This window comes from Misgurnus anguillicaudatus, chromosome 12 (assembly GCF_027580225.2).
Source record: "Misgurnus anguillicaudatus chromosome 12, ASM2758022v2, whole genome shotgun sequence".
Lineage (NCBI taxonomy): Eukaryota > Metazoa > Chordata > Actinopteri > Cypriniformes > Cobitidae > Misgurnus > Misgurnus anguillicaudatus.
Window position 1 is genome coordinate 24583703 of NC_073348.2, and position 22998 is coordinate 24606700.

Consider the following 22998-nt stretch of genomic DNA (forward strand, 5'->3'; position numbering starts at 1 on the left):
ACCAACCCAGAAAACATGAAAAATAGCAACCCTGTCACGTTGTTTTGGTAAGGCTCTCTCTGCAAGCATGTGAATAAATAGGTCATGCGGATTTCGCTCCCCCCATGACGTAGGTAAGGGCTCCAATTATAATGATACCGCCCCTTCAACTGCGCTATCCAACCATGATGCTACCTCTAGTGCGATAGACAGAGAGAGAAAGAATGACTGACAGCACGACGCGTTTGTATTCCATCAAACACAAACAGGAGCCTACAATCTTATAACTTGTAGTTTTAATAATCTTTCTAAAGATTGAATTAACGTTCTAAAGGATTAACGTTACCTTAGTGCAAGAGAGAGAAAGCGAGTGAGCGAACGAACGAGAGAGAGAGCAACGCGACGGTTCGCTTTCAAGCAAGTTATGTTGTTTAATATGTTTCTCTGAAGTTTATATAAATGAACACGAGGATTCATGCACTGCACGAGACAGAGTGAGTGAACAACGCGTATTCACTATAATACACAATAAGTAAATATGTTGTTTAATGTTTCTCTGAAGTTTCAAATGAATGAGGAGTTACAAAATAGATGAGAGACTGACAGAAACGCGAATGTGTTCAATATGTGTGCACAATAAACTTAAACATGTCATTTGATCTGTTTCTCTAAAGTTTAAGCATTAAACGTGTTGTTTTATTACAGATCATTTAAATGTGCTCGTGTGGTTTGGTCAAAAAGCAAACTTCTGAGTGTTTGTGGACGTGTATTTTATTGTAACATGCTGAAACTCATTATGCCTGTTTAAAACAAGGGCAACATGAGACCTTAAGTCTTTATTTTTATTCCACAATGTTCCCCATCTACTGATAAACATGTATTTAGTATGCATAAAACAGATAATTGACTTTTTAAACTTGTTCATATTTATAATGCTTAACATCGCTCACAAACTTCTTTCGTGAGAGAATCTCCCTCGATGTTCTGTCAGCTCTACAGCGGGAGCGCTTGAGACTCCGCCCACCTGAGCAGCTCGTTTGGATTTAAAGGGATACACACAAAAACGGTGCATTTTTGCTCAGCCCCATAAATTGCCTATTTTAACATGCCACAATAAATTACCTATATGGTATTTTGAGCTAAAACTTCACATATGTACTCTGGGGACATCAAAGATTTATTTAATATCTTAAAAACGTCTTCTGGAATGTCCCCTTTAATTCATATCCCCCTGGTTCACTGCTTTACTAATGCCATAGGGTAGCGGTGCACATGCGTGCGAGGGCCCTTCCATCGCTGCTTGCAGCTTTAATTCAACCCTTATAGTTGATTTAAAGTTATGTTTGTTATTGGATTTTGTTATAAAATGTCTCTCAATTGCATTGTTTTTGTTGCTTAACTTTCGATGGATATACATATATGAGCTGTAACGTTACCGTGTTAATGGAGTTTTGATTTGTTAAGTTTTCGCAGACGATACAGTTGATAAAGTTTACCATACAATGTGCATTTTTGTTGTTTATTTAATGTTATTTATTTATAATTAATCGTTGAAATGTTGCATTTGAATCAAATTTTGTAGGATAAACGTTATGTGTTATATGCTTTAAAGAACAATACATCGTTTATTTGACTTTTTTGCTGTTTGCTTCAGTAGTCCTGCGGTGTGTCATGAATTTTGTAAAGTACAGTAATTGATCATATATTTCTATTTAAAATTAAATTGTTTAATTTTAGGTGACTGCTTAAATTTGAAATGATAGTTTGGTCTTAAAGCTCGAATATGCATCGTAAAATAACTTGTTGTACTTAAATTTGTAAGTTAATCAACTTGAATTGACAAGTCATTTCTTTTAGTGGGTTACTAAAACTTAAAAAGTCTATTTAGGGTAAGTTATTTCAACTTATTTTTTAATGAAGTTTATTTAACGAAGTTTGGGAGGAGCATGGTCATGTGATTCAACCAATCAGTGCAAAGAGGTCTGCCTATAAATAGCAGTCCCTCACCTCTGTCCTCGTGACAGGTTTTTTGCAGCATCCCTCCTCCACCCCATCACCTCACTCTCAGCTAGTATATCTATCCTAGTTAAAGAGGGGGACAGCACCCCAAATATGCTTCATCTCATTCCCTATTGATTACATGTTAATATGAACTCGTGAAATAATATATGAAGAGTTTGGTTCCAGAATCGCAATAAATCCATTTAGACAAATTTGGATCAAAATTTGTTTTTTTATACTAAGAAAGTGACAAGATGAAAACCACTATTTTCTGTTACAAACTTTTACATAGCATCTTTAGGTTATAATAACGTAAAAAAAATTCAAATCCATGATTTGATTTTCAAAGATTTATTATAAAAACGTTTTATTTTTTTCCGGAAAATGCAATAAATCCATGACAAATTTTTATTTTTCAAAATGCTATTAATTTATTGAATCAATATTTAAATGTGCATTCATCTTTGCCATGTTATATTCATTTGACTAGTGGTATGCACTTATTAAAAAATAAACATTAATGGCATTAATCGAAACACTTGCTTTGTCATTTTAAGAACACTCATTGCTGCTGTCATCCTTGGGAAGTCGTCGCTGAACTTTTTTGACAGCGATCAGTTGTAAAATGTTTTGGTCCTGCTTCATTTTTGTTGACTTTGCGTAAAATAATGGAAAGTTATTCATAAGATTCCCTGGGGTCAATGTGTTAGCATGACAGAAGCTTGATGCTGTCGAAAGAACAAGCAACAGCCGGCATTTTTCAGAGTACCTCTCGCGTAAATTATTCGATTTTGATGGCTTATGTTTCTTTCCCGTCAATGAAAACCACCACAGGAATGTCGTCAAAAGTATTATTTTGTTTTTGTTTGTTTGTTGATCACAAAGTAGATGAGGGAAACTAGGATTCTGTGTGTATTCAAAGCTCTGCCATTGTTGTTTACAATGCATGGAATGGTGCACTGTGATTGGTTAGGTGGATTTATTGCATTCTGCAGAGAAGGTTTGGAAAAAAGGGAGAAAATATGACAATTAAGAATTTATTTTGTAATACTGACCTGATGCAATACTGATTTTGGTTGCAACTAATTAAAAAAAAGGTGTTTGTCGAGTTTTGGAACCAAACTCTTCATATGTTCCTAGTCAAGAAAGTTTTCAAATTCATTAAACTTTAAGGAATAGTTCACCTCAAATTTATAATTTTATCATAGATCACTTAGCCCTGTGTCATTCTAAACCAACAAAGTGCTCCGATTGTATTAGATATTTTTGATGAAATCCCTGAGGCTTCTGTTTGTCCTATTTGGTAGTTTAGAATGACACAGGGGTAAGTGATTTATTACAAAATTATCATTTTTGGTTGAACTATGCCTTTAAAAAAATTAAGTGCAACAAGTTTGGTATATCATTATATTGCATAACCTATTCTTGTTAGGCATGCATGAAATGTATTGTTGTGCACAATTATCAGTCAGTGCTGTTTTTTCTTTACAGGTGTGAGGTGTTGGGAGCCGAGAAGTGAAATTGTCATCAGAATATTTCAAAAGAGATTTCCATAGCAATAGATACAGCGTCACAAACTGCCCTGAACGTTTTTTAGCTGTGACTGCTGTCATTAATGCTGCCACAAGTTCTTAATAAAATAGCTTATTTTCTCTCTCTCTAGTGTTTTCAATTTGCTGAATTGTTTTTTAAAGGTCAGAAAAAATTGGCACGTTAGTGTGGTGTGCCATCTTTTGGAGCGCTTTTTCTGGCTTTATACTCGGCCTTTATCTCCCTGAAACTGGCAGCTATTACAGTACTTCTACAGAGTTTAGAAATACCAAGTCCACCTCAGCACACAGAACCGTCATAAGGGTTCTGACAGAACCATCTCATTCCTTTTCCACATTTCTTCTGGTTTGCAACAGTCCTGTTCTTTGGACAAGGTAAGCACTTTCCCCCTAAAAACTCTTTGTTGATGCTTTTTCTCATATACCCTTGTATAGTTAGCTTTAGTTCAGTTTACTTTAGTTACAAATAGTATTATGTTTTGTTATTAAAGTGTGTGTGACTCTCTTATTTCTTTGCTGGTCATTGCTAACATATTTTATGTTATTATTTTCTCTTCCCTTATGTTCATAGAAACCTTGAGCCCTCTGGACACACAGAATATGACTGCTGAGACACTTAACTTCGGTCCAGAATGGTAATTTTTTTATGTTTAGATTAAAAATGCAAAACCTCACATTCTTTAGTAGTGTATATGAAGAAAGACAAGTATAGCAAGAGTCCAACATCACAATAATAGTTTACAATTACACATTAGGTCAGTAGGTGGAGAGTCTACACCACAAAAGCAATCCGGTTGAATGCGTTTTTGAATGTGCTCAAAAGTGGACGAGCCCGAAAAGTTTTACACTTGTATGTAGTGTCATCCACTTGTAATCCATATCTTAAAAAGGAGAGTTCACCCAAAAATAAATATAAAAAAAACTTTTTATCTTACATCACTTACCACCATGTTGTTCCAAACCTCTTAAGTCAGGGCTAGTCAACTTGCGGCCCGCGGGCGAAGTGTGGCCCGTCAATCGTCTTTATCCGGCCCGCCGGTCATCTTTGGCCGTTTCTTAATCTGAAGGCTGCAGCTTCTAATGGTCGCATATGCAGACTGCATATATGTCATTAAGTTTAAGTTAACTGAGCATTACATTTACAAATCATAAGCATGTTACAACAATTTACGATTAACTAAGAATATTAGTCAACTTTATAATTGTTAAAATGCTGAAATAAGACTTAATGACATATGCAGCATGGAAATGGGACCTCCGGAGGCTGCAGCTTTTTGATTGAGATACGGCCGTAGTGTGATTTAAATTCGGTGTGGTTACTTTTACCTTTCCACGGTACATGACAAATGACGGCCGAAAACACGCAAAGGGAGACAGAAAGGGGCTGTCAACCATCTGTGGGTGTGTAATTATCCATTCCAATTCGAGCTTTGGAAAGAAAATAAACTTGTGCGACTACACCGCATGTGACACGCCCGACCGGAAGTGATGTATTTCTGTGCGTTCCAATCAAAACGGTGTGCAAAGTAAAAATGATTTTACCGTATTTTTTGGACTATAAGCCACGTTTTTTCATAACTGCTGGTGGGGTTGGTGCTGCGTCTTATTGTCAGGTGCGCCTTGTAGTTGTAAGTCAGTATGAATTATTTTTGACATTTATGAGGCAAGAGACAACAGGTTCTTGCACCTTTGACAGATTTCCCCCATGACAGATTTATGATTAACCTGCAATTTCATTACGACTAAAATACATAAATATATAAAAGGTAAAAAGATGAGTTAAAAGTTTGCCCGCGTCATATTTAAAATTTTAAAATCTGAGTTGTTGAAGACCCCTGCCATAAGTCGTTCGTTCATTTTTGGAAAACATTTTTAGATAGTGATTTATATTTTTTTTATTTTTGAGTGAACTATTCCTTTAAAGCAACACTATGTAGTTTTTTTACCTTTAAATAATGTCTCTAAAATTATTTCAGCGATAGAACAACTTTTAACTGGACAAATTGTACTGTTGCTGCAACCTGAGCAGCCTCCTAGCTGCTACAAGCACACTCTGAAAGTGGCGGTGGAGGGTAGGAAACACAGCCCCGCCCCTCCCCCTGCCTGCAGAAGGGTGTCTGATACCAGGCATTAATGCGCTTTTCAACCACATGGGGGAGCTGTAAGTCATTTTTACATGGAAACTACATAGTGTTGCTTTAATACGAGGTGTAAACGGCTCCGAAAAGAAAATATTTTCAGCTCTCTTGCCAGTAGCTTAAATCTTATTAACTGACAGTTTTACTTGGCTGTGACTTAAGAACCCTGTGTACAGCACATAACTGAACATCTTTAGTATTTAGGAAGTCTGTTTTATATTTAAAGTGATCTGATTGCGCAAATATGTGTAATTACGCCACTGGTGAACTGCTTGACTCATAGAGCATAGCCAAAAACAAACCTTAAACTTGCTGATTTAGAAACAAAGTTTAAGTTTCTCACTTTGTGATTGTTCGTTTTCACATTATTTTACTGTAATAGTCATATGTCTATATTTTCTTCGTTATTTATGTCATATCTAAATAATAATGTTAAATGTGGTAAAAAATATGAACTGGCAGACTCTTGTGGGTAAAATTTTGGTTACACTTTTACTTCCCTTTAAGCGTCAACATGAGGAAGCAGACGTTTCCTCTATTGTATAATTAAGTGATCGTGGAACAATCTCTGTTTATATTACATCAAAACTTGAAATTTTTTAATTAATTTCTTTAGGCTCCGTGCACTATCCAGAGGGAAGAGCGTGACGTCCCCTCCCCCATCCCCTGCGATGCCAAAGTCCAAGTTGGCCGACTACCGCTATGGCCGCGAAGAGATGTTAGCACTTTATGTCAAAGATAACAAGGTGAAAGACTTGTGGCATGTGGAGTACTAGTCAAATATTTTAGAGAGCTTCGGACATACCTACCACAGGTCTTAACATTTATTTGTGTTTATAGATTCCTGAGGACATGCAGGATAAGGAGTTCGCCCCCATCCTGCAGGATGAGCCTCAGCAGCCGTTGGCCCTGGTGCCCCTTACTGAAGAGGAGCAGGTCGGTCACCATGCCTAATATAAGACAACCACGCTTTTTTATATTCCCATAAGGCATTTTGGAAGTCATAACAATATGTAAAATATGCCATTCTTCTTATTTTATTTCAGAGAAACTTCTCAATGTCTGTGAATAGCGTGGCGGTGCTGAGGCTTATGGGTAAAGGAGGAGGGGCTGTACCAACCGGTGTGGCTAGAGGGCGAGGAAGCACTCGAGGAGGCAGAGGTAAATTAAAAGATTAGTTCAACCAAACATGAAAATCTCAATGGTTTTTGCATCTCATGATGAAACACGCATATAAAGACTAGTTATGAGACTCCTCTAAGCCCAAAGTAATTTTGTTTTACGTATAAGCTAGTTTATACATTAGGAAACCAAATGCAAATTAAGTCCCTGCAGAGTGCATGTGTTTGCTTTGGAAACTGAGTATATGTGTATGATTATATGCGTTTGAGTCATTTGAGCTGCATATATATTTGTTTTTTATTTTAATTAATTATAGTTCATTGTATTGGATATAATAATATAATATATACAGGAAGAGGCAGAGGAGAGGGTGGATTCTACCAAAGAAGTGCAGAGGAAGAGGTTGGCTTTGGCCGTGGACGTGAAATGCACCGCAGCCAGAGCTGGGATGACAGGTGGGTTGTAGGAATTTGTGCAAGTTTATAAAATATAATTATTAAACCTTTGTATGATATATCTAGCCAAGACATAGAAACCCTCTTACAGTCAATATTGTGCTCTTTTGGATGCTGTTTTGTGATGACCATTTCACAATGTTAAAAGAGTTTTGTTTGCTGTTTCAGAGGTGAACGACGCTTTGAGAAGCCCTTAAGGCGAGCTGATGCTGGACGTGGTGGCTTTGAAGATAGCGGAGCTGTGGGAAGAAAAGATTATACCCGCTCGGACAGCGATAACTGGCGCATACTCCGAGAGGAGCAGGAGGAAGAAGATGAGGCGGAGCCTGGGGGAAGCTGGAGGATTGCAGGGGCACGGCGCGATGGTACACTCGTGTGACCGCTAAGTTGTTCGTTTTAAATTTAGTTTAATAAGACAAAACTTAGCATTGTCTACCTTCTAGATGGGGGTCCTCGTTCAGCCGGTTGGCGGGATCACATCAGTGGTGAAGGCCGTCGTAGGAAGTTTGACTTTGACTTCCGAGATGGAGAGAGTGGACGGAGAAGAGCTGGTAGTGAGGGAGGAGAAGACGACAGGGATGGCCTGCCTGAGTGGTGCACCGATGAAGAAGAGGGGGAGATGGGAACCTTCGACTCTTCTGGAGCATTCATGTGCATTAAGGTTTGAATGTGTTTTTTTGTTTTGTTTTTAAATGCATTGTGGTACATGGATTAAATAACACATGTCACCCTGCAGAAAAGCCCCAGAGATACAATCCATGAAGACCAGGAACTGGAATTTGAGGCTCTGGAGGAAGAAGAAGAGAGTTGTCAGGAGAGAAAGGATAGCCCTACTGATAAACGTAAGGAAGATTTTAGTTTTGCTGTAACTGTAAAATGTATTTTTTATTGTTATTGGTGTTTAAACCCATTTACGAATCAAATTTAGCTCCGAGTCACGTTTATTATGTCATAAATTTGTGTTTTTCCTTGTGCCGTTTGTAAAAGAGCCTTTAAAGGCAGGGTGCATGATCTCTAAAAGCCAATGTTGATATTTGAAATCACCTAAACAAACACGCCCCTACCCCAATAGAATCTGGACCTTCATTTGATAGACCCGCCCCACACATGCGCAATCCAGGCAACGATGTCGGTTAGTAGACACGCCCCTTACTGCTGATTGGCTACAATGACAAAAATCACGCACCCCGCCTTTAATGGGAGGTTTGTTAGACCTTCATAATCTGCCATCTTTTACTCTGGGTTCACACCAGCCGCGTTTGAGGCGTCAAATTTGCGAATTGCGCATGAAATTCTAGTCATCGAGACATTCACGCGGAAATTCACGTCATGGGAGGGGCTTCTGCGACTCTGCTTGCTTCCTGTATTCGCGTCACTACTAGAGCAAGCTCCTGATTGGTTAACGTGGTGTGTTTTTCTGCCAAAGTTCACATTTTTCAACTTGCGCGTTTGCCGCGGCAACGCTCAATTCGCGCCATTCTTTACATTGACTTAACATTTAAATCACTCGTGCTTGACGCCTGAACGCAGTATTACTGTGATGGTCCCTTACGTTTTTGAATGCTTACTAATTTTTCTTTGTTTCCTAGCAGAGGAGTGCGAGGTTACACGTCAGCCTGAAGTAAAGCCACCATCACCAATTGTTGTATCTGCTTCCATATCCCCTCCAGAGCAAGAGACCCCTAAAACTATAATCACTCCCCCCTCGAAACCTGCACCCCAGCCTGCTGAAGGTACGTGCCCATCTTTTTTATTTATCATGCATTTTCTCGCTTTATACACAGTGACCTCTAAGAACATGAAAAACGCACAAAATTTAAATAAAATTTATTTTCATATAGATGCACCTTCAGCTGGTGGCAGCACACAGCAAATGCGGAGGTCCTCCCCTCCCCTGACCAATAGTACCAACCTCCCGCCAATGGGAGGAGACACTGAAGAGGAAGATGGCATGAAGCACCTTCAGCAGGTCAGTATGTGATTTGCTTTTTGTATTAACTTAAAGTATGTTTTTTTTTTATACATTTTTAAACTGTTTTTAAAGGAGGCAGAAAAGATGGTGGCATCCCTACAGGACACATCTCTCGAAGATGAATGTTTCACTCAAGCTCTTCAAGAGAGCCACATCACTGCGGTGCACGCTCACCCACACCCCACCTCACACCCACACTCTCACTCCACCCCACACACCCTTTCACACTCCGCCAGCGCCCTGCCCCTCTCCCACGAATCCGCAATGAAGTGGTTCTACAAAGACCCTCAAGGAGAGATTCAAGGTAACGCTTACTACAAGTAAAATTTAATGACTGCACACATTTTATGATTGAATAACTTGCTAAATTCCCCGACTTGATTATCTATCCCTTTTTAGGCCCATTCACTAAAGTGGAGATGTGTGAATGGTTTCAAGCGGGGTATTTTGCTATGAACCTGCTGGTCAAACGTGGTTGTGACGAGGGTTTTCAGCCTCTGGGCGAAGTCATTAAGATGTGGGGACGTGTGCCTTTTTCTCCCGGCCCCTCTCCTCCTCCACTTCTGGTAAGAAACGGCATTTTGTAATATATGTATACAAAAGAAATAAGCTATTTAAGGTCATGCTTTGCAACGGCTCATTGTACAAATCAATGCATGGCTTCTAATGGCTAACTGCTTTTATTGTGGCAACAATAATATGATAAAAGACTGTGATGTTCAATAAATGTTTCAACAAAGATATTTTTTATTTGCTTAGCTGTAGGCTGTTTAGGATTTCCAAATATCAACCTGATGATTTAATATTGAATTCTAGAAGAGTTTGGATCTGTGCTCCTCATTATTCCTGTAAATGATACATTTCATTATGCCTTTATAGGGAAACATGGACCAGGAGCTTCTGAAGAAACAGTTAGAGCAAGCTGCCACTGCAGCCCTGTACCAACAACTTCAGATGAGATTCCAGCACTTGAACAGGTATGTCAAACTTCATACCTTGTAAATTGTACAGGCATATATGTATATTTGGGCTGTGTAAGTGATATGTGTATCTTTTTAGGGAGTCTGGAATAATGCCTGCTATGAACAGGTCCATGTCAGTGCCAGACACCGGACCCTTGTGGGATATGCCTACCTCAGTCTCTCAGCAGTCAGGTACTTCATTCTGCATTAAAGAGATATTCCAGCCAAATATCAAAATATCCCATGATTTACTCGCCCTCAAGCAATACGAGATCCATATGTCAATGTTATTTAAGTAAATGTTCCTGCGCTTCCAAACTTTATCATGGTAGGAAACAGGAAACATGGAACAACTTTTGACTTTAAACCCCAAAAAAGTGCATACATTCTTCACGGAGGTAATCCAAGGGGTTAATAAAGGTCTTCTGCGGGTAATCGATGCAATTATGTAAGAACAATATCCATATTTCATAATTTATAAACTGGTATAACTAGCTTTCTAGTACTAGAGTTTTGCCATGGGTATGTTGCGGAGTGACTTTCGTTAATCGCATGAGTCAGAGATGCCATCATTACCAGGCGCTAGTTATTGTAGTTTATAAAGTTTAAAGAGCACCTATTGTCCGATTCATGTTTTTAAATTTCCTTTGGTGTGTATTAGTACATATATGCACGATAGTACGATGTGCAAAAAGTACAAACCCCAAAGTAAACAACGCGAGTTATCGTCTCCAACATAAATCTCTTTTTGGACTACAACAAGCAACAAACGAATTGTAGGCACCAGTTTACTTCCTAGGATTGGTGGTGTAGACAAGACCGACATTATCATAATATCCTCCCGCTTCAGACTCACAGCCTGTAAGTTAACTACTGTTAGCATTGCATTGTGAGTGAATCTTTCAAACATGGTAAGGAGCGTCACATTTCCGTCTGACAGTCAGAGGCATTCAGACCAAATACAACGTACAGTTTAGCTGGCCAATCAGGGACACAAAGCTTTTCAAATCCGTGCGTTTAAGTGAAATCTGGAGCTACAAAAATGTCCAGAATGTGTTTTTTTTAACAATAAACCACGCAAACACATTGTATTATACCAGTACACAAAATTATGTTGTTTTTAGCAATGAAATAGGTGCTCTTTAAAATATGAGAATTTTTCTTACAAAATTACCCGCAGAAGAAATTTATTAACCCGTTGGAGCCGTGTGGATTACTTCTGTGAAGGATGGATGCATTATTTTATGGTTTAAAGTTAGAAGTTGTTCCCTGATACCTGTTTTCTACCATTATAAAACTTGGAAGTGCAAGCACATTTTGTAAACTTACTGTGTGTTCATCTGAAAGATGATAAACATATGTATCGCGGATTGCTTCAGGGTGAGTGAGGCATGAGGTAATTTTGATATTCGGCTGGAATATTGCATTAACGTATCTTTTTATTAGCTACTCCTTAATGCCTAAATGTGCAGATGTTCTTGCTGTTGGTTTTCATGACTTGTTTCTTTTGTGCATTGTAGGCGGTGAGACCAGTCTGTGGGACTTAACCATGAGTAACTCCTCTCAGGGTCCAAATCTTGAACATTTGCAGAAAGTAAGAGACCTACGATCGAATATTCATTTTGGCATTAGCTTGTACCCAGAATAATTTTCACTGTGACTCACTACATTCATGTTAATTCAGCTTGTGTTATGTGTGTGTGTGTTAGATCCGTGAAGCCGAACTCAGGTTGAAGCGTGAAGAGGAGGAGAGGAAAAGGAGGGAGGAGAAACGCCGGCAGCAAGAGGAACAAAAAAGAAGAGATGAGGAAGAACTTTATAGACGAAAACAGGTAAGCAACCTCTCAGGAACTCAGCATTTTATTATGTCCTACCTGCCCCTGAGATGATATTATAGTTATGCAGTTTTCTTCATGGAATTAAATGCGTACCACGTGTTTGTGTTTTACACAAGTCCCGACAGCAGCAGGAGTTGATCATGAAGTTTCTGCAGCAGAGCCAGCAGCAGAGCGTGTCAGGAGGTGCAGGATGGAGCGGAAGCCAGGGAGGAGCTCTATCTATGGGCAAATCTGCAGGAAAAAACATTGGACTTCTGGAGCTTGAGGCTGAGAGACTTCACAAGCAGCAGCAGCAGCAGAGAGCTCAGCAGCAGCAAAGGGTAAGAAGTCTGTAATAGCTGGACTACAGTCCATCAGCATTCTTTTAGATTTGAATAACTTTTGCTGAGCTGTAAATAGGACAAGCTGACCCATAAATGAGTATAAATAGATATTGCGTCAGTGTTGGCTCTAACCACCTGACTATCAGGCAGCCAACAGGGAAGCAGTATTTCATTGGCGCCTTTTTAAGAGCCCATTAGATGGGATTATCAATATAAATGCCAAAATACACAGCTACGTTTGAATGACTGGAATAGAAAGACATGCTTTTAAAAGGGATGGGGTACTTACTGCATCTCGTCAATGTTAGCCAGCCACTTGAGCAGCTTGTATTTGTTTGATTCAGCACGGAGGTTTGACAATGGGCCAGTGGGGTGACGGGCCAACGGGAATGTGGACAGGAGCTGGCATGGATGGGAAGGTTGGGGGTGGCAACCCTGCTATGGGCATGTGGGACGAAGCCATGAAGAACCAGGCCAGCCATCGCAACATTGGCCTGAAGAACAGCCGCAGCAGTCCCTCTCTCAGGTATGCAAAGTCGAAATATTCACCAGTCAATGTTTAAAGCTCACATAACATGCTGTTTCTGCTTTTCTCATAAATCTTGGGTACATATAAAGTCGTCTTTCTTTGGTTGGTGTGTGCATGCGCTATTCCGGTTAAAGTGCCCATATAAGGACTTCCACTGTACTTCCAGCACTGAAATTGCCCATAAAAGAAATAAAGCAAGATTTTTACATATGAATCTTTCAAGAAATATAACTCTTCAACAGTGGTAATGAGAAAAATGCTTGTTTTCAGTGATCAGTACATGCTGAATCGCCGTAAGCGTACTGATGAGGAGGAGAGGCTACTGAAGCTGCTTCAAGGGATGAAACCTCAGGATGGTTTCACCACTTGGTGTGAACAGATGCTTCACGCTCTCAACACCTCTGCAAGTAACTCATCTTCAGCAGATGGTAAATTTGTCCCATCAGTTCTCTTTCCTCTTTGTATTTCAAACTGAATTTTGGGAGCTGAAATTAGACTCGCACTTTTATTTCTCTTACTGTAGTGCCCGACATCGTGGCATATCTGAAGGAGGTGGAGTCTCCGTATGATGTTCACGACTTCATCCGTATTTATCTGGGTGATACTATTGAAGCCAAAGAGTTTGCCAAGCAGTTTCTGGAGCGCCGTGCCAAACAGAAAGCAAACCACCAGAGACAGCAGCAGCAGCAGGTGTGTTTTTACAACAAAAAGATTGCATAATGTATAGTGTCTTTTTTTAAACTTTTGTATTTTTAGTTTTAGTTTAAACATATATTTTGTATGTACCCTTTTACAGCTATCCAAGGAAGTTTCTGGATTAAACATGAACTTCCCCCTGCAGGTAGATATGCACTATATAAAATTATTAAATGACCTTTTAATTTTATTCAGGGCTCGAAATTGCGAAATTAAATTTGCAATTAAATTGTCGCTACCTTAAAATATATTTGGGAGCATTTGTGTGAGCGCAAATGATTGCTGTGGTGACCGCTTTTAATTTCTTTACGAAACGTTCACATATACTGTGGAATTATTAGTGAACGTCTCATACAGACCAATGAAACTTTACACAGATGACTCGGTGTCGTGCTGTTTTTAGTTCATATTCAGAGCTGCTGTCAAGAGGCCGATTTCTTTGTTTCATTGAGAAATGCGATTGTCAAATACACACTGACAACCCATCAAAATAAAAGTACGTTAAACGTAATGAAGTTAACAAAAATATATTACTATTGTATAGTAAAATCTACTTTTAAAATAATTAAAATAATGCTTATGACATCACAGGCATCTAACTGCCCCTCCACTTTAAAATAATTGGCTACATTTTTTGAGTGGCAGCAAAGTCAGCCAATCAGTAATGAGATTGCAAGTTAAGCCAGTAGGGGGAATCAAATAGGTGCAAAACCACTTGTTTAAAATCCCCCACCCTAATAGAGCTATCTGAGAGAGGTTTTTAGGAAGCTTCTAAGGCATTACAGACCCCCAAAAAAAAAATTTGTCTACATGTCACATCACAGAACAAGGATAAATACTCTGTTCAATCATTCTATGTCACCTTTAAAGTTTTGTTATTTAACACTTGACAAAAAATTTAAATTTTACATTTTGATGAATTTATACACACTGACAACAACCTATCAAAATAAAAGTCTGTTAAACATAATTAAGTTAACAGAAATATATTACTATTTTATATAGACGGTTTCAGCAGTAACAACATAAACAAGCGGTTGTCATGGTCTGCACGTAACTTCCGGTAAACTCCGCTAAGAATAAATAACAACAAAGTTCTTTAAGCATAGTTTATTTATATTACATGCAAAAACATTACATGGATTAAATAGGAAACCAAAACATTTGTTATTTTCGACGAGGCATTTGTTCAAGAGATCAGTTTAGCAACTAGTCAGACCATTAAAAAAACGAAACCGGAAGTAAAGTTCGGATCCAGCCGTGTATCACGTCAGCGCAAGTGCGTCCGATGAAACCGAAATTTTTACGTTTTGATGAATTTATACACACTGACAATAACCCATCAAAATAAAAGTCTGTTAAACATAATGAAGTTAACAGAAATATATTACTATTGTATAGTTAAATCTACTTTTGTAAAATAATAAAAATAATTGTTTTAATTTTATTTTACAAAGTAAAATAATCACCCTCAAAATATTTGTACTTTCATTTATAATTTAAACAAAGTTTTGTTATTTAGCACTTTGACAAAAAAATATAATTTTACGTTTTAATGATTTTTTTATTATTATTTTATAAAAGATAAGTTATTGCATTTTATGCATTCAGCTTATTAAACATGCCGTTGGATAAGTTAAATGTTATAAACCATTAAAGAAAAAGAAAATTTTATAAACAGAATCCAGAAAAATAAAAAATGGGATTTGTGAAAATAAAAAACATTTTAAAATAACAGTAAATGTTTGCATAGGGCCCCATGAATCTACATGTTTTAAGCACAAAAGAGCTTGTTTTAAAATGGAAGCACAAGTCAAGTGTGTGGCAAATAATCATTTAAGCTTTAAATCTTTAGGATGATGAAGTTGTGGTGCTCCTATAATTTTCAATGGATGCTCCTAAATTTTTGCTGGTGCTCCTAGCTTTTAAATTTGACAGCACTAGTGCTACCTACTAAAAAAGTAAATTTTGAGACCTGTTATAAAAAACATTCTCGGCTCCGGTCCTCGGGACCCACTGCTTTGCACGTTTTGGATGTCTCTCATATCTGACACACTCAGTTCAGTTCATGGAATCTATCATAACCAGCTGATGATCTGAATCGGGTGTGTTAGGTAGGGGAGACATGCACAGTGTGCGGAGCAGTGGGTCCGGAGGACTGGAGTTGAGAACCACTGAAGTAAGGCATAGCTGTTAAAATATTATCTTTTTTTACATATCTGGATGTGATACTTACCAGTTTCCCAGCCATTTGGGATTTTTTTCTTACAAGCTGTTTTGTTGAATTTTTAAAGTCTTTATGCATTTTCTCCTCACAGTCGATGTTCCAGGCAGCTCACATGAATAAGGGCGGCAGTGTGTACGACACTCAGGGAGGAAAAGCGAAGAAAAAGTCTAGCATGATGTTCCCCTCCGACCCCAGTATCCTCGGTTAGCCCGCACGCAATCACATAAACACTCGCACACCCTTGTTCCCTCACATTCAGCTTTACCCATCAGCATGCATACATTACCTAGAATAACCCTTGGGTAACGTAACCTTTGAACTACTGCTGTTTAATCTGCATTCTGGCTCTTAGTCAAATTCTTGCCTTCTGGATCACAGTCAGATCTTCATCTAGAGAATAGGATCTTATAACAGATATGCTTATTGAAAAATCATTTTGTTTGGTGCCGTGCCTTAAGTGGAAGAAAAACCAGATGGAATGTCTATGAATTAGTCATTACTATATACCCAGATGGGAAGTTTATTTTAGAAAGAGACCCTCTCAACCTTTGTTCTCTGGTTTCCCGTGCTCCGCAGGCTACTCATACCTGGGGGGAGGTGAGCTGGAGCAGGTGGAGGATTACTGACCCAGCCCGTCTACTTGAGTTTACCTGAGGCCTTAAACCTGGAGCAAATCAGCAGAGGAATGTGCACTGCTCAGTGAGGGGAGGGGCGGGGCAATATTTGCCAACGCCCCCCTCTTTCTTTCCCCCTCTTTCTCTCTCACTCTGCACTGCGAGAGGAGCAGGAGAGAGGGTTATTGGGAGGTTCAGTGTGAAGAGGAGATCCTTTTCCACCTTCCTCCAGTAAAGCACCTTACTTAAACCGTTGCACTTTAATGTTTTCATATTTGAAATGGAGTTTTTTTTACAATGCAAAAATGTGTGAATATATTGTTGCATATATTATATGTAGAGTATTTGTATGAGTATACATACGAGCGGTAGGAACGGAGCGGTTTTTCCGCTGTATCGAACGCGAAGGTTAAGAGCATTCTTAGGGGAGGTGAGACCATCTCTCCTAAAAGACAAACACTGTTGTATTTTTATGTTCATGGTAAAGCTATAAAAATTGAATCTGAAAACTTGAAGATTTGCACTTGTTTAACATAAAAGAAAAAGAGAAAAAAATTAAACTTTAGAATAGATTTTTGTGAATATGAGTGCGTGCGTTTAGTGTGTGAGATGAAGAAAAGTCTGCACAAATTTTATTGCTTACCGACATGTATAAAACAGATGCCATGCTTTTATTTTGTTCGACACAATTTTTGTACTTCATGTGTGCTTAATTGCGTGAGTGTGGTTGGACAGAAGAATTTTGTGTTAGCTCTTTTTGTACATAGGTTCTTCATAAGAGGCGTAATGGACAGTCAAGCATTGCATTTTTACCCTCCAGTGTTTCAAAGCATGGCTGAGGTGCTCTTTGGCCCGTTCGGCTGTGTTCTAAGAGGGCGATCAGGGTCTCAGAGCTTGTGTTTGGTGTGTAAATGTAGCTCCTCTGTTGTCTGTACACAAACTATACTTGCGTTACAACTCTTCCCCTTCCCTTTTGGCCTTCTTTGTCCATGATGTGTGAAGTGTCTTCTGTCCAGAAAGATTGTGTGTGTGTGTGGATTTTGTTGGCTGGTATTGGAGTCAGTCATCACAGAGCTGTGATCCTGTGTGCGTCTGTTGTTACTTTATCATTGCTAAAGGATGAATGATTTATTTTTTTAATGTTCTATACAAAGTAAGTATTTGAACTTTGAGTTGGAGCACTTTCTAGGCTGCTACCTTGTATTTTTTTGAATATGTTTTTCTTGTTTGTTTTTTATTTTAATTCTAAGGATGTTGTATTATGAATGAATGTATTTCAAAAAATGTATAACAATGCATCAAAAGCAAGGCTCGAGTGTCTCGGAGCGGGACATGCCTCCTCATCCAAAATATGCCTATTATCAGAGGTCAGATTCTGGGACGTGTGTGGCCTGTATGGACCTGACGGTCTCCGGCTGCTTGTGCTCTTCCAAAACTTACACTGCATCCGGAGATTCCAAGTTTCTTACCCATCTCGATGGAACGTGCAGGACTGTCAGTTTTCTGTCTTAATTGCGCTTTTAATACAGCGCCAATGAGAGCCAAGGATCTTGCAGTGTGTAGCAGTCTTTTTTTTTGGAAAGAAAATCTATTTTTTGTTTGTTTTTGAAAGAAAGTCTATTAGTTTTTCCACAAAACAATTTTGGGATCGTGATCCATGTTGTTTTGCATCAATTCACCCGAATCCTCTGAAAAGAGAAAGACTTTGAGGATCAGAATATAAGATTTTGGTACTTGATCTATAGAAAGAAAAGATACCTGCTTTAATGCATATTTCACTCTTTATTCTGACTGGATTATATTTTTGTAAAGAAAGATATGGACTGAAAACAAGCACTAACTCAAATGCCATCCTGTAGTTGGAGGAGTGGCAACCAGCTGCGATTAGTGGTACAAAGAGAGGGAATGTGTGTGGATCCATCTCCCACACACACTATCAAAGGAGGATGGATATTTCTTCATCATTTGCCAGCTCTCTGAAACACTTTCACATGAAGGAAATCCCACGGCATTTGAAAAAAGTTGTCATTTGAATGTTTGATTAAAAAATCCTTTATGCCTTTATAGAAGAGAATACTGTGTGGAGAATCGCAGATTATCACATCTATCAATCATATTTCTTTAAAACTACCCTCCCCACCAAGGGAGTCCAGATGTGATGAAGTTTAGGAGGGGTAGACGAACTAAAGCAAAGCCCCCTCATTTCTTCACGCACTTGAACTAAATCTCAAGGACAAGGGCATATTGCCTGTTTATAAAAGAAGAAAAATGGATATAACCGTAGTTACCGAAGAAATGGATGTAAATGAAAATCCTGAACTGCAATTAAACAGGTAAGCAGTCGCAAGATTGAAAAGATTGAAGTTTGTGAAGGTTCTTTGTGGTTTAATGCTGGGTTTTTGTTTTTCAGTTTTTTGAAAATGGAAGTAACCTAGGATCTTCCTGCTGGGACCAGCACGTACACCAGGATGCATCCAGTATCATCAAACAGGATTAAGCAAGAGACCACCGTTGTTTCTTTGTATTTGTTCAAAAATAGAATGGGACCTATTGACGGACTAGGTGCGTGCATGCATGTGCAGGGACTATATGTGTCTGTACATGGACACTTGTAAGTTTGCCTCGCCCCTGGCTAAGGAGTGGACTTGGATGCCCTGTAAATAATGTAAATGATTTTGGTCCCTGTTAGTTCTGTTCACCTTAGGCAATCATTCTTAGGGTGTTTCACATGCCTTAAGTGTACAAAATAGATCAACCCTGGTAAACATTAACATAACACTTGTTAGCAAAACTCAGCGCAGGCTCTATCTACACTCATTTATGTATTCATCTAAAGAAATCTGAGCCTGGCTGGATGTTTCCCTACATTGAAATCACTCATAACATTCTGTGGGTTGTTTCCACAGTGTTTTCTGTGTATTGTTGGTATGTTAATGTTTAAGCAAATAACAGCAACTTTTGACATGTAAAGATGAAGGTTGATATATGCTGAAATCTAAAAAAAAATTAAGATGAACAGGAGGGAGATTGCTTCCTTTTATCAGTTTGGCAAGTGTTTTTTTTTTCTTTGTTTAAATGATTAGGTGGGTACATACAGAAGATGAGAATTAGTCTTGAATTTTCTTTGAAAAGATCAAAATATGTAAACAGGAAATAAAACTTTTAAAGGTTTAATAAGTTTAGTGGTGTTATTTTTTCAAAAGTAAGCTGACTGGAGTTTATCACAAAATGAGTATTTGGCAGTCAGATACTGTAAATGTGGTGAAACGGTAAGCGGAGATTTGTTTTCTGCTTTACAGTTTCTATCCACTGTGAGGCAGTAAAATCATACATAAAATGGAAAGAGATGCTCATACTAAGCTGCAATGATTGTGGGCCGACCAAATATATTTGTCTTTTTATAGGTTTAAACATTTTTTTTTTTTAAGGTTTATTTGGACTAAATTTTCCCCATTTGATCCCTCAAAGCATACACTATCAAATATTTAGACCCACTGCAAAGTTACTGTTAAGACCTTTAAACCCTTGACAATAGAATAGCCTAGGGGTGGTTTCCCGGAAAGGGATTAGATTAGTCCTAGACTAAAATAAATGTAAGGGGTGCCCAAACTTAAAACAACTTGCACTGACATATCTTAAAATACATCAGTGCCCTTTGTTTTGCTTCACAATGCACACAAGTGATGTTTTAGGAAAGCATGTTTGTTAAAACTAGTTATATTTCATAATTAAACTAAGGCCTAGTCCTGTCTTAAAATAATTCCCTATGGCAGTGGTTTTCAAACTGGGGGCTCGGGGTGCTGTGAGATGGTGCCAGGGGGGCCCCAGTTTTATGACATTTTATGAAATACATTAATTTATCATGAATTCTGTTTAATTGAACCTAAAATAATAAGGCTACAAACCAAAATCACTACTTTTTTGTATAATTTAATTTTTTTTATTAAAATGTTGAGTTTTAGAACAGTTTTTTGTCACAAATTTTCTTTGGGGGGCCACGAAGGAATGCACTGTACACAAGGGGGGGCCGCACACTGAAAAAGTTTGGGAACCACTGCCCTATAGGGTTGTTTTTAGTAAGGCATGTTTGTTAAAACTAATTATATTTCCTAATCAAACTAAGGACTAGTCCTGTCTTAAAATAATCCCTTATGGGGTGGTTTCCCCAGACAGGATTTATCCTAGTCCTAGACTAAAATGCATATTTGAGCTGACTAAATTTAAAAACGCCTTGTACTGACATATCTTAACATATATCAGTGCCATTGTTTTGTCTCAATATGCACAGCAGTATTATATATATTTTTTGTAAAGTTTGTTTTTATAAACTACTTAAATGGCCTATGATATAACAAAGGCCTAGTCATGTATTAATCTAAACCCTGTGCGGGAAACCGCCCTTTAGGGATGGTTTTCTAGACCGAGCTTATCCCAAACTTGAATACATGTTTTAGCTGCCTTAATTTAAATATATCTTTCACTGACATCCAGGGGCAGTTTCCCAGACAGGGATTATTTTAAGCCAGAGCTAGGCCTTGGTTTAATTAGGAAATATAACTAGTTTTACCAAACGTGCCTTACAAAAACATTACTTGTGTGCATTTTGAGGCAAAATAAAATGTACTGATCTATTTTAAGATGTCAGTGCAAGTTGTGTTCAGTTTGGACAGCCCTTACATTTTTGTTGTCTAGGACAGTGGTTTTCAAACTAGGGGCCGCGAGTTGGTGCCAGGGGGGCCCCAGTTTTATGACATTTTATTAAATACAATTTCTCAAGATGTATACCAGTATTGATTTTTATAAGGAATTTTTGTATTAACTACTTTAATGTCCTATAGCTAAGGCCTAGTCCTGAATTAATTTAAACTATGTCTGGGAAACCACCATATAAACATTTCGGGTGAGGTAAAGAATAAGGTTTTCTCCTTGTGCACAATCCTGTCAGGACATTTGTGGCCCGTAATGTTAATCATCATGACCCTGACACTGAGAGACCACAAGAGCGGCGCCAAACCTCTATTCCTGCCTACTTTGCACAATATAATCACAAAATCGTTAGAATTTCAAAACAAAATTGATAAAACTGTTAGTCGATTTACACATTTTTCTATACTTCAAAAACAAAATACATGTGTAGCTATGTATTTCTGCGCTCTGCAGTGTTGTTCTGAAATCGACGCAAGCGCTTTAAACAACACGAAACATTTAACCGTTAAAGTGACGATAGTTTTTATGCTCCGTTTGGTGACAAAAAAGTGTGGATAAATTGATAACATGTTTGACATTTGGTTACATTTGTTAACATTTTTACCTCACAGAAGAGCTGTTCTCAAGTCTCCTCCCCCGTCAGTCAGTCAGCAACACGCGCGCTCGTCAAAGCGCGAGACTCTGCAGAGCGGCGGCAGGCACGCGCGGTTTCCATGGAATACAAGAATTAGAATATCTCGTTTTTTGCACCAAACGGTCGCTTTTCTGTATTTGTTGCACTCGACTTTTGCAATATACTGCTGTTTGTGCCCCTTATCGGTTTTTATCTCTTCGTTGTGACTCGGACTGTGATTCATTGCTAAAGTAAAGGGGGAGTTGATGGACGTCCACGCCGTTGTTTCTGAACTGGACATCAGATCGCATGTCAGTTAGCTAGAATATTTCGGAAATCCGATGAGACGTTGAAAGTTCAATTTTGGACATCAAAGACAATTTTGGACTTCAAAGGTGTTTTCTGCATCAGCGGGAAACTGCGCTACAACTTTTGTCTGCTGAAGGACTTTAATTATTTCAAACGGGCTTGGATGTTCATTTTCTCCACGGGAGAAACCTCGAGTCTTTTATAGAAGTGCTAATATTGCGGTTTATGGAGACACATTTTTAAAAACTCACCCGCAGTGGACCCGGCGCCCCGCACCAGTCTGCGTGCACTTACAAGCATTCAACTTTCTTTACTCCATCCGCAATCATAATATCGTTTGAAATCCATCCCAAATCATATTCATACTTTGACCATATGGCTGCTTGCCTTCTCCCAATCTGACACAGTTCCTTGTGCCATTCGGTTGAGGTCATTACCTCCCTTTATGGAACAAAGGGGTATGATGCTTTTTAATCTGTTTTCTTTTACAAACAGCTCTGCTCTGATTTCCCGGGGTCTTTCAGATGTGGATGTTGCCGTCATGCCATCTCCAAACGCTTAGAGGGATCTCCTGAAGTTCAGCCCCGTTTGTCCCCCAACACTCTTTTGTCTCCATACGTCCCACTCATTTTTCTAGGAGTGTCATGGGAGTCCAGACTAGGGGTGCCTGGTTGGCTATGGCGTTCTCGGACTGGGTCAGTGGATTGGGATTTCTCTTAATATTCCTGATGGAGAGTTTAGCAGTAGATGCGACCAACATGGAGCCAGTCTACTGGAATTCACTAAACAGAAGGTAGGTTGGTGATGAAGGGTATTGGCCTTTATTTCAGATTAAAAATAATAATCGTGCACCCAAATAGAAGATTACAAAACTTGCTTTCTGGTTTTTATTCATAAATTTAGCATTAGACTCAAATGCCTCCAGCATACCATAACGACTAAACAAATATTTTGTTTTAAGTT

General features: G+C 38.6%; 2 protein-coding genes and 1 long non-coding RNA gene across 3 annotated transcripts in view; 2 read left to right on the forward strand and 1 right to left on the reverse strand.

Annotated features, from left to right (window-relative positions):
- Nucleotides 1-19583, forward strand: part of gigyf1b (GRB10 interacting GYF protein 1b) — a 30304-nt gene extending 10721 nt beyond the window's left edge. Inside the window, exons 2-26 of the mRNA XM_073874208.1 lie at nt 3472-3905; nt 4102-4165; nt 6285-6414; nt 6509-6604; nt 6715-6829; nt 7143-7245; nt 7414-7610; nt 7689-7906; nt 7982-8087; nt 8835-8978; nt 9087-9214; nt 9290-9521; nt 9617-9783; nt 10097-10194; nt 10277-10371; nt 11700-11773; nt 11889-12011; nt 12134-12337; nt 12685-12866; nt 13140-13297; nt 13393-13559; nt 13666-13710; nt 15884-15995; nt 16369-18739; nt 18817-19583. Coding sequence (XP_073730309.1) covers nt 4131-4165; nt 6285-6414; nt 6509-6604; nt 6715-6829; nt 7143-7245; nt 7414-7610; nt 7689-7906; nt 7982-8087; nt 8835-8978; nt 9087-9214; nt 9290-9521; nt 9617-9783; nt 10097-10194; nt 10277-10371; nt 11700-11773; nt 11889-12011; nt 12134-12337; nt 12685-12866; nt 13140-13297; nt 13393-13559; nt 13666-13710; nt 15884-15995; nt 16369-16418 — 2979 coding nt within the window. The 5' untranslated portion in view covers nt 3472-3905; nt 4102-4130 and the 3' untranslated portion in view covers nt 16419-18739; nt 18817-19583. The remainder of the gene's footprint in view (nt 1-3471; nt 3906-4101; nt 4166-6284; nt 6415-6508; nt 6605-6714; nt 6830-7142; nt 7246-7413; nt 7611-7688; nt 7907-7981; nt 8088-8834; nt 8979-9086; nt 9215-9289; nt 9522-9616; nt 9784-10096; nt 10195-10276; nt 10372-11699; nt 11774-11888; nt 12012-12133; nt 12338-12684; nt 12867-13139; nt 13298-13392; nt 13560-13665; nt 13711-15883; nt 15996-16368; nt 18740-18816) is intronic.
- The window catches only part of LOC141369053 (uncharacterized), a 34981-nt gene extending 13177 nt beyond the window's left edge, over nt 1-21804 (reverse strand). Inside the window, exon 1 of the long non-coding RNA XR_012372576.1 lies at nt 21718-21804. This is a non-coding gene — a long non-coding RNA (uncharacterized lncRNA). The remainder of the gene's footprint in view (nt 1-21717) is intronic.
- A 283-nt stretch (nt 21805-22087) lies between these two features.
- The window catches only part of efnb3a (ephrin-B3a), a 48068-nt gene continuing 47157 nt past the window's right edge, over nt 22088-22998 (forward strand). Inside the window, exon 1 of the mRNA XM_055208622.2 lies at nt 22088-22828. Coding sequence (XP_055064597.1) covers nt 22680-22828 — 149 coding nt within the window. The 5' untranslated portion in view covers nt 22088-22679. The remainder of the gene's footprint in view (nt 22829-22998) is intronic.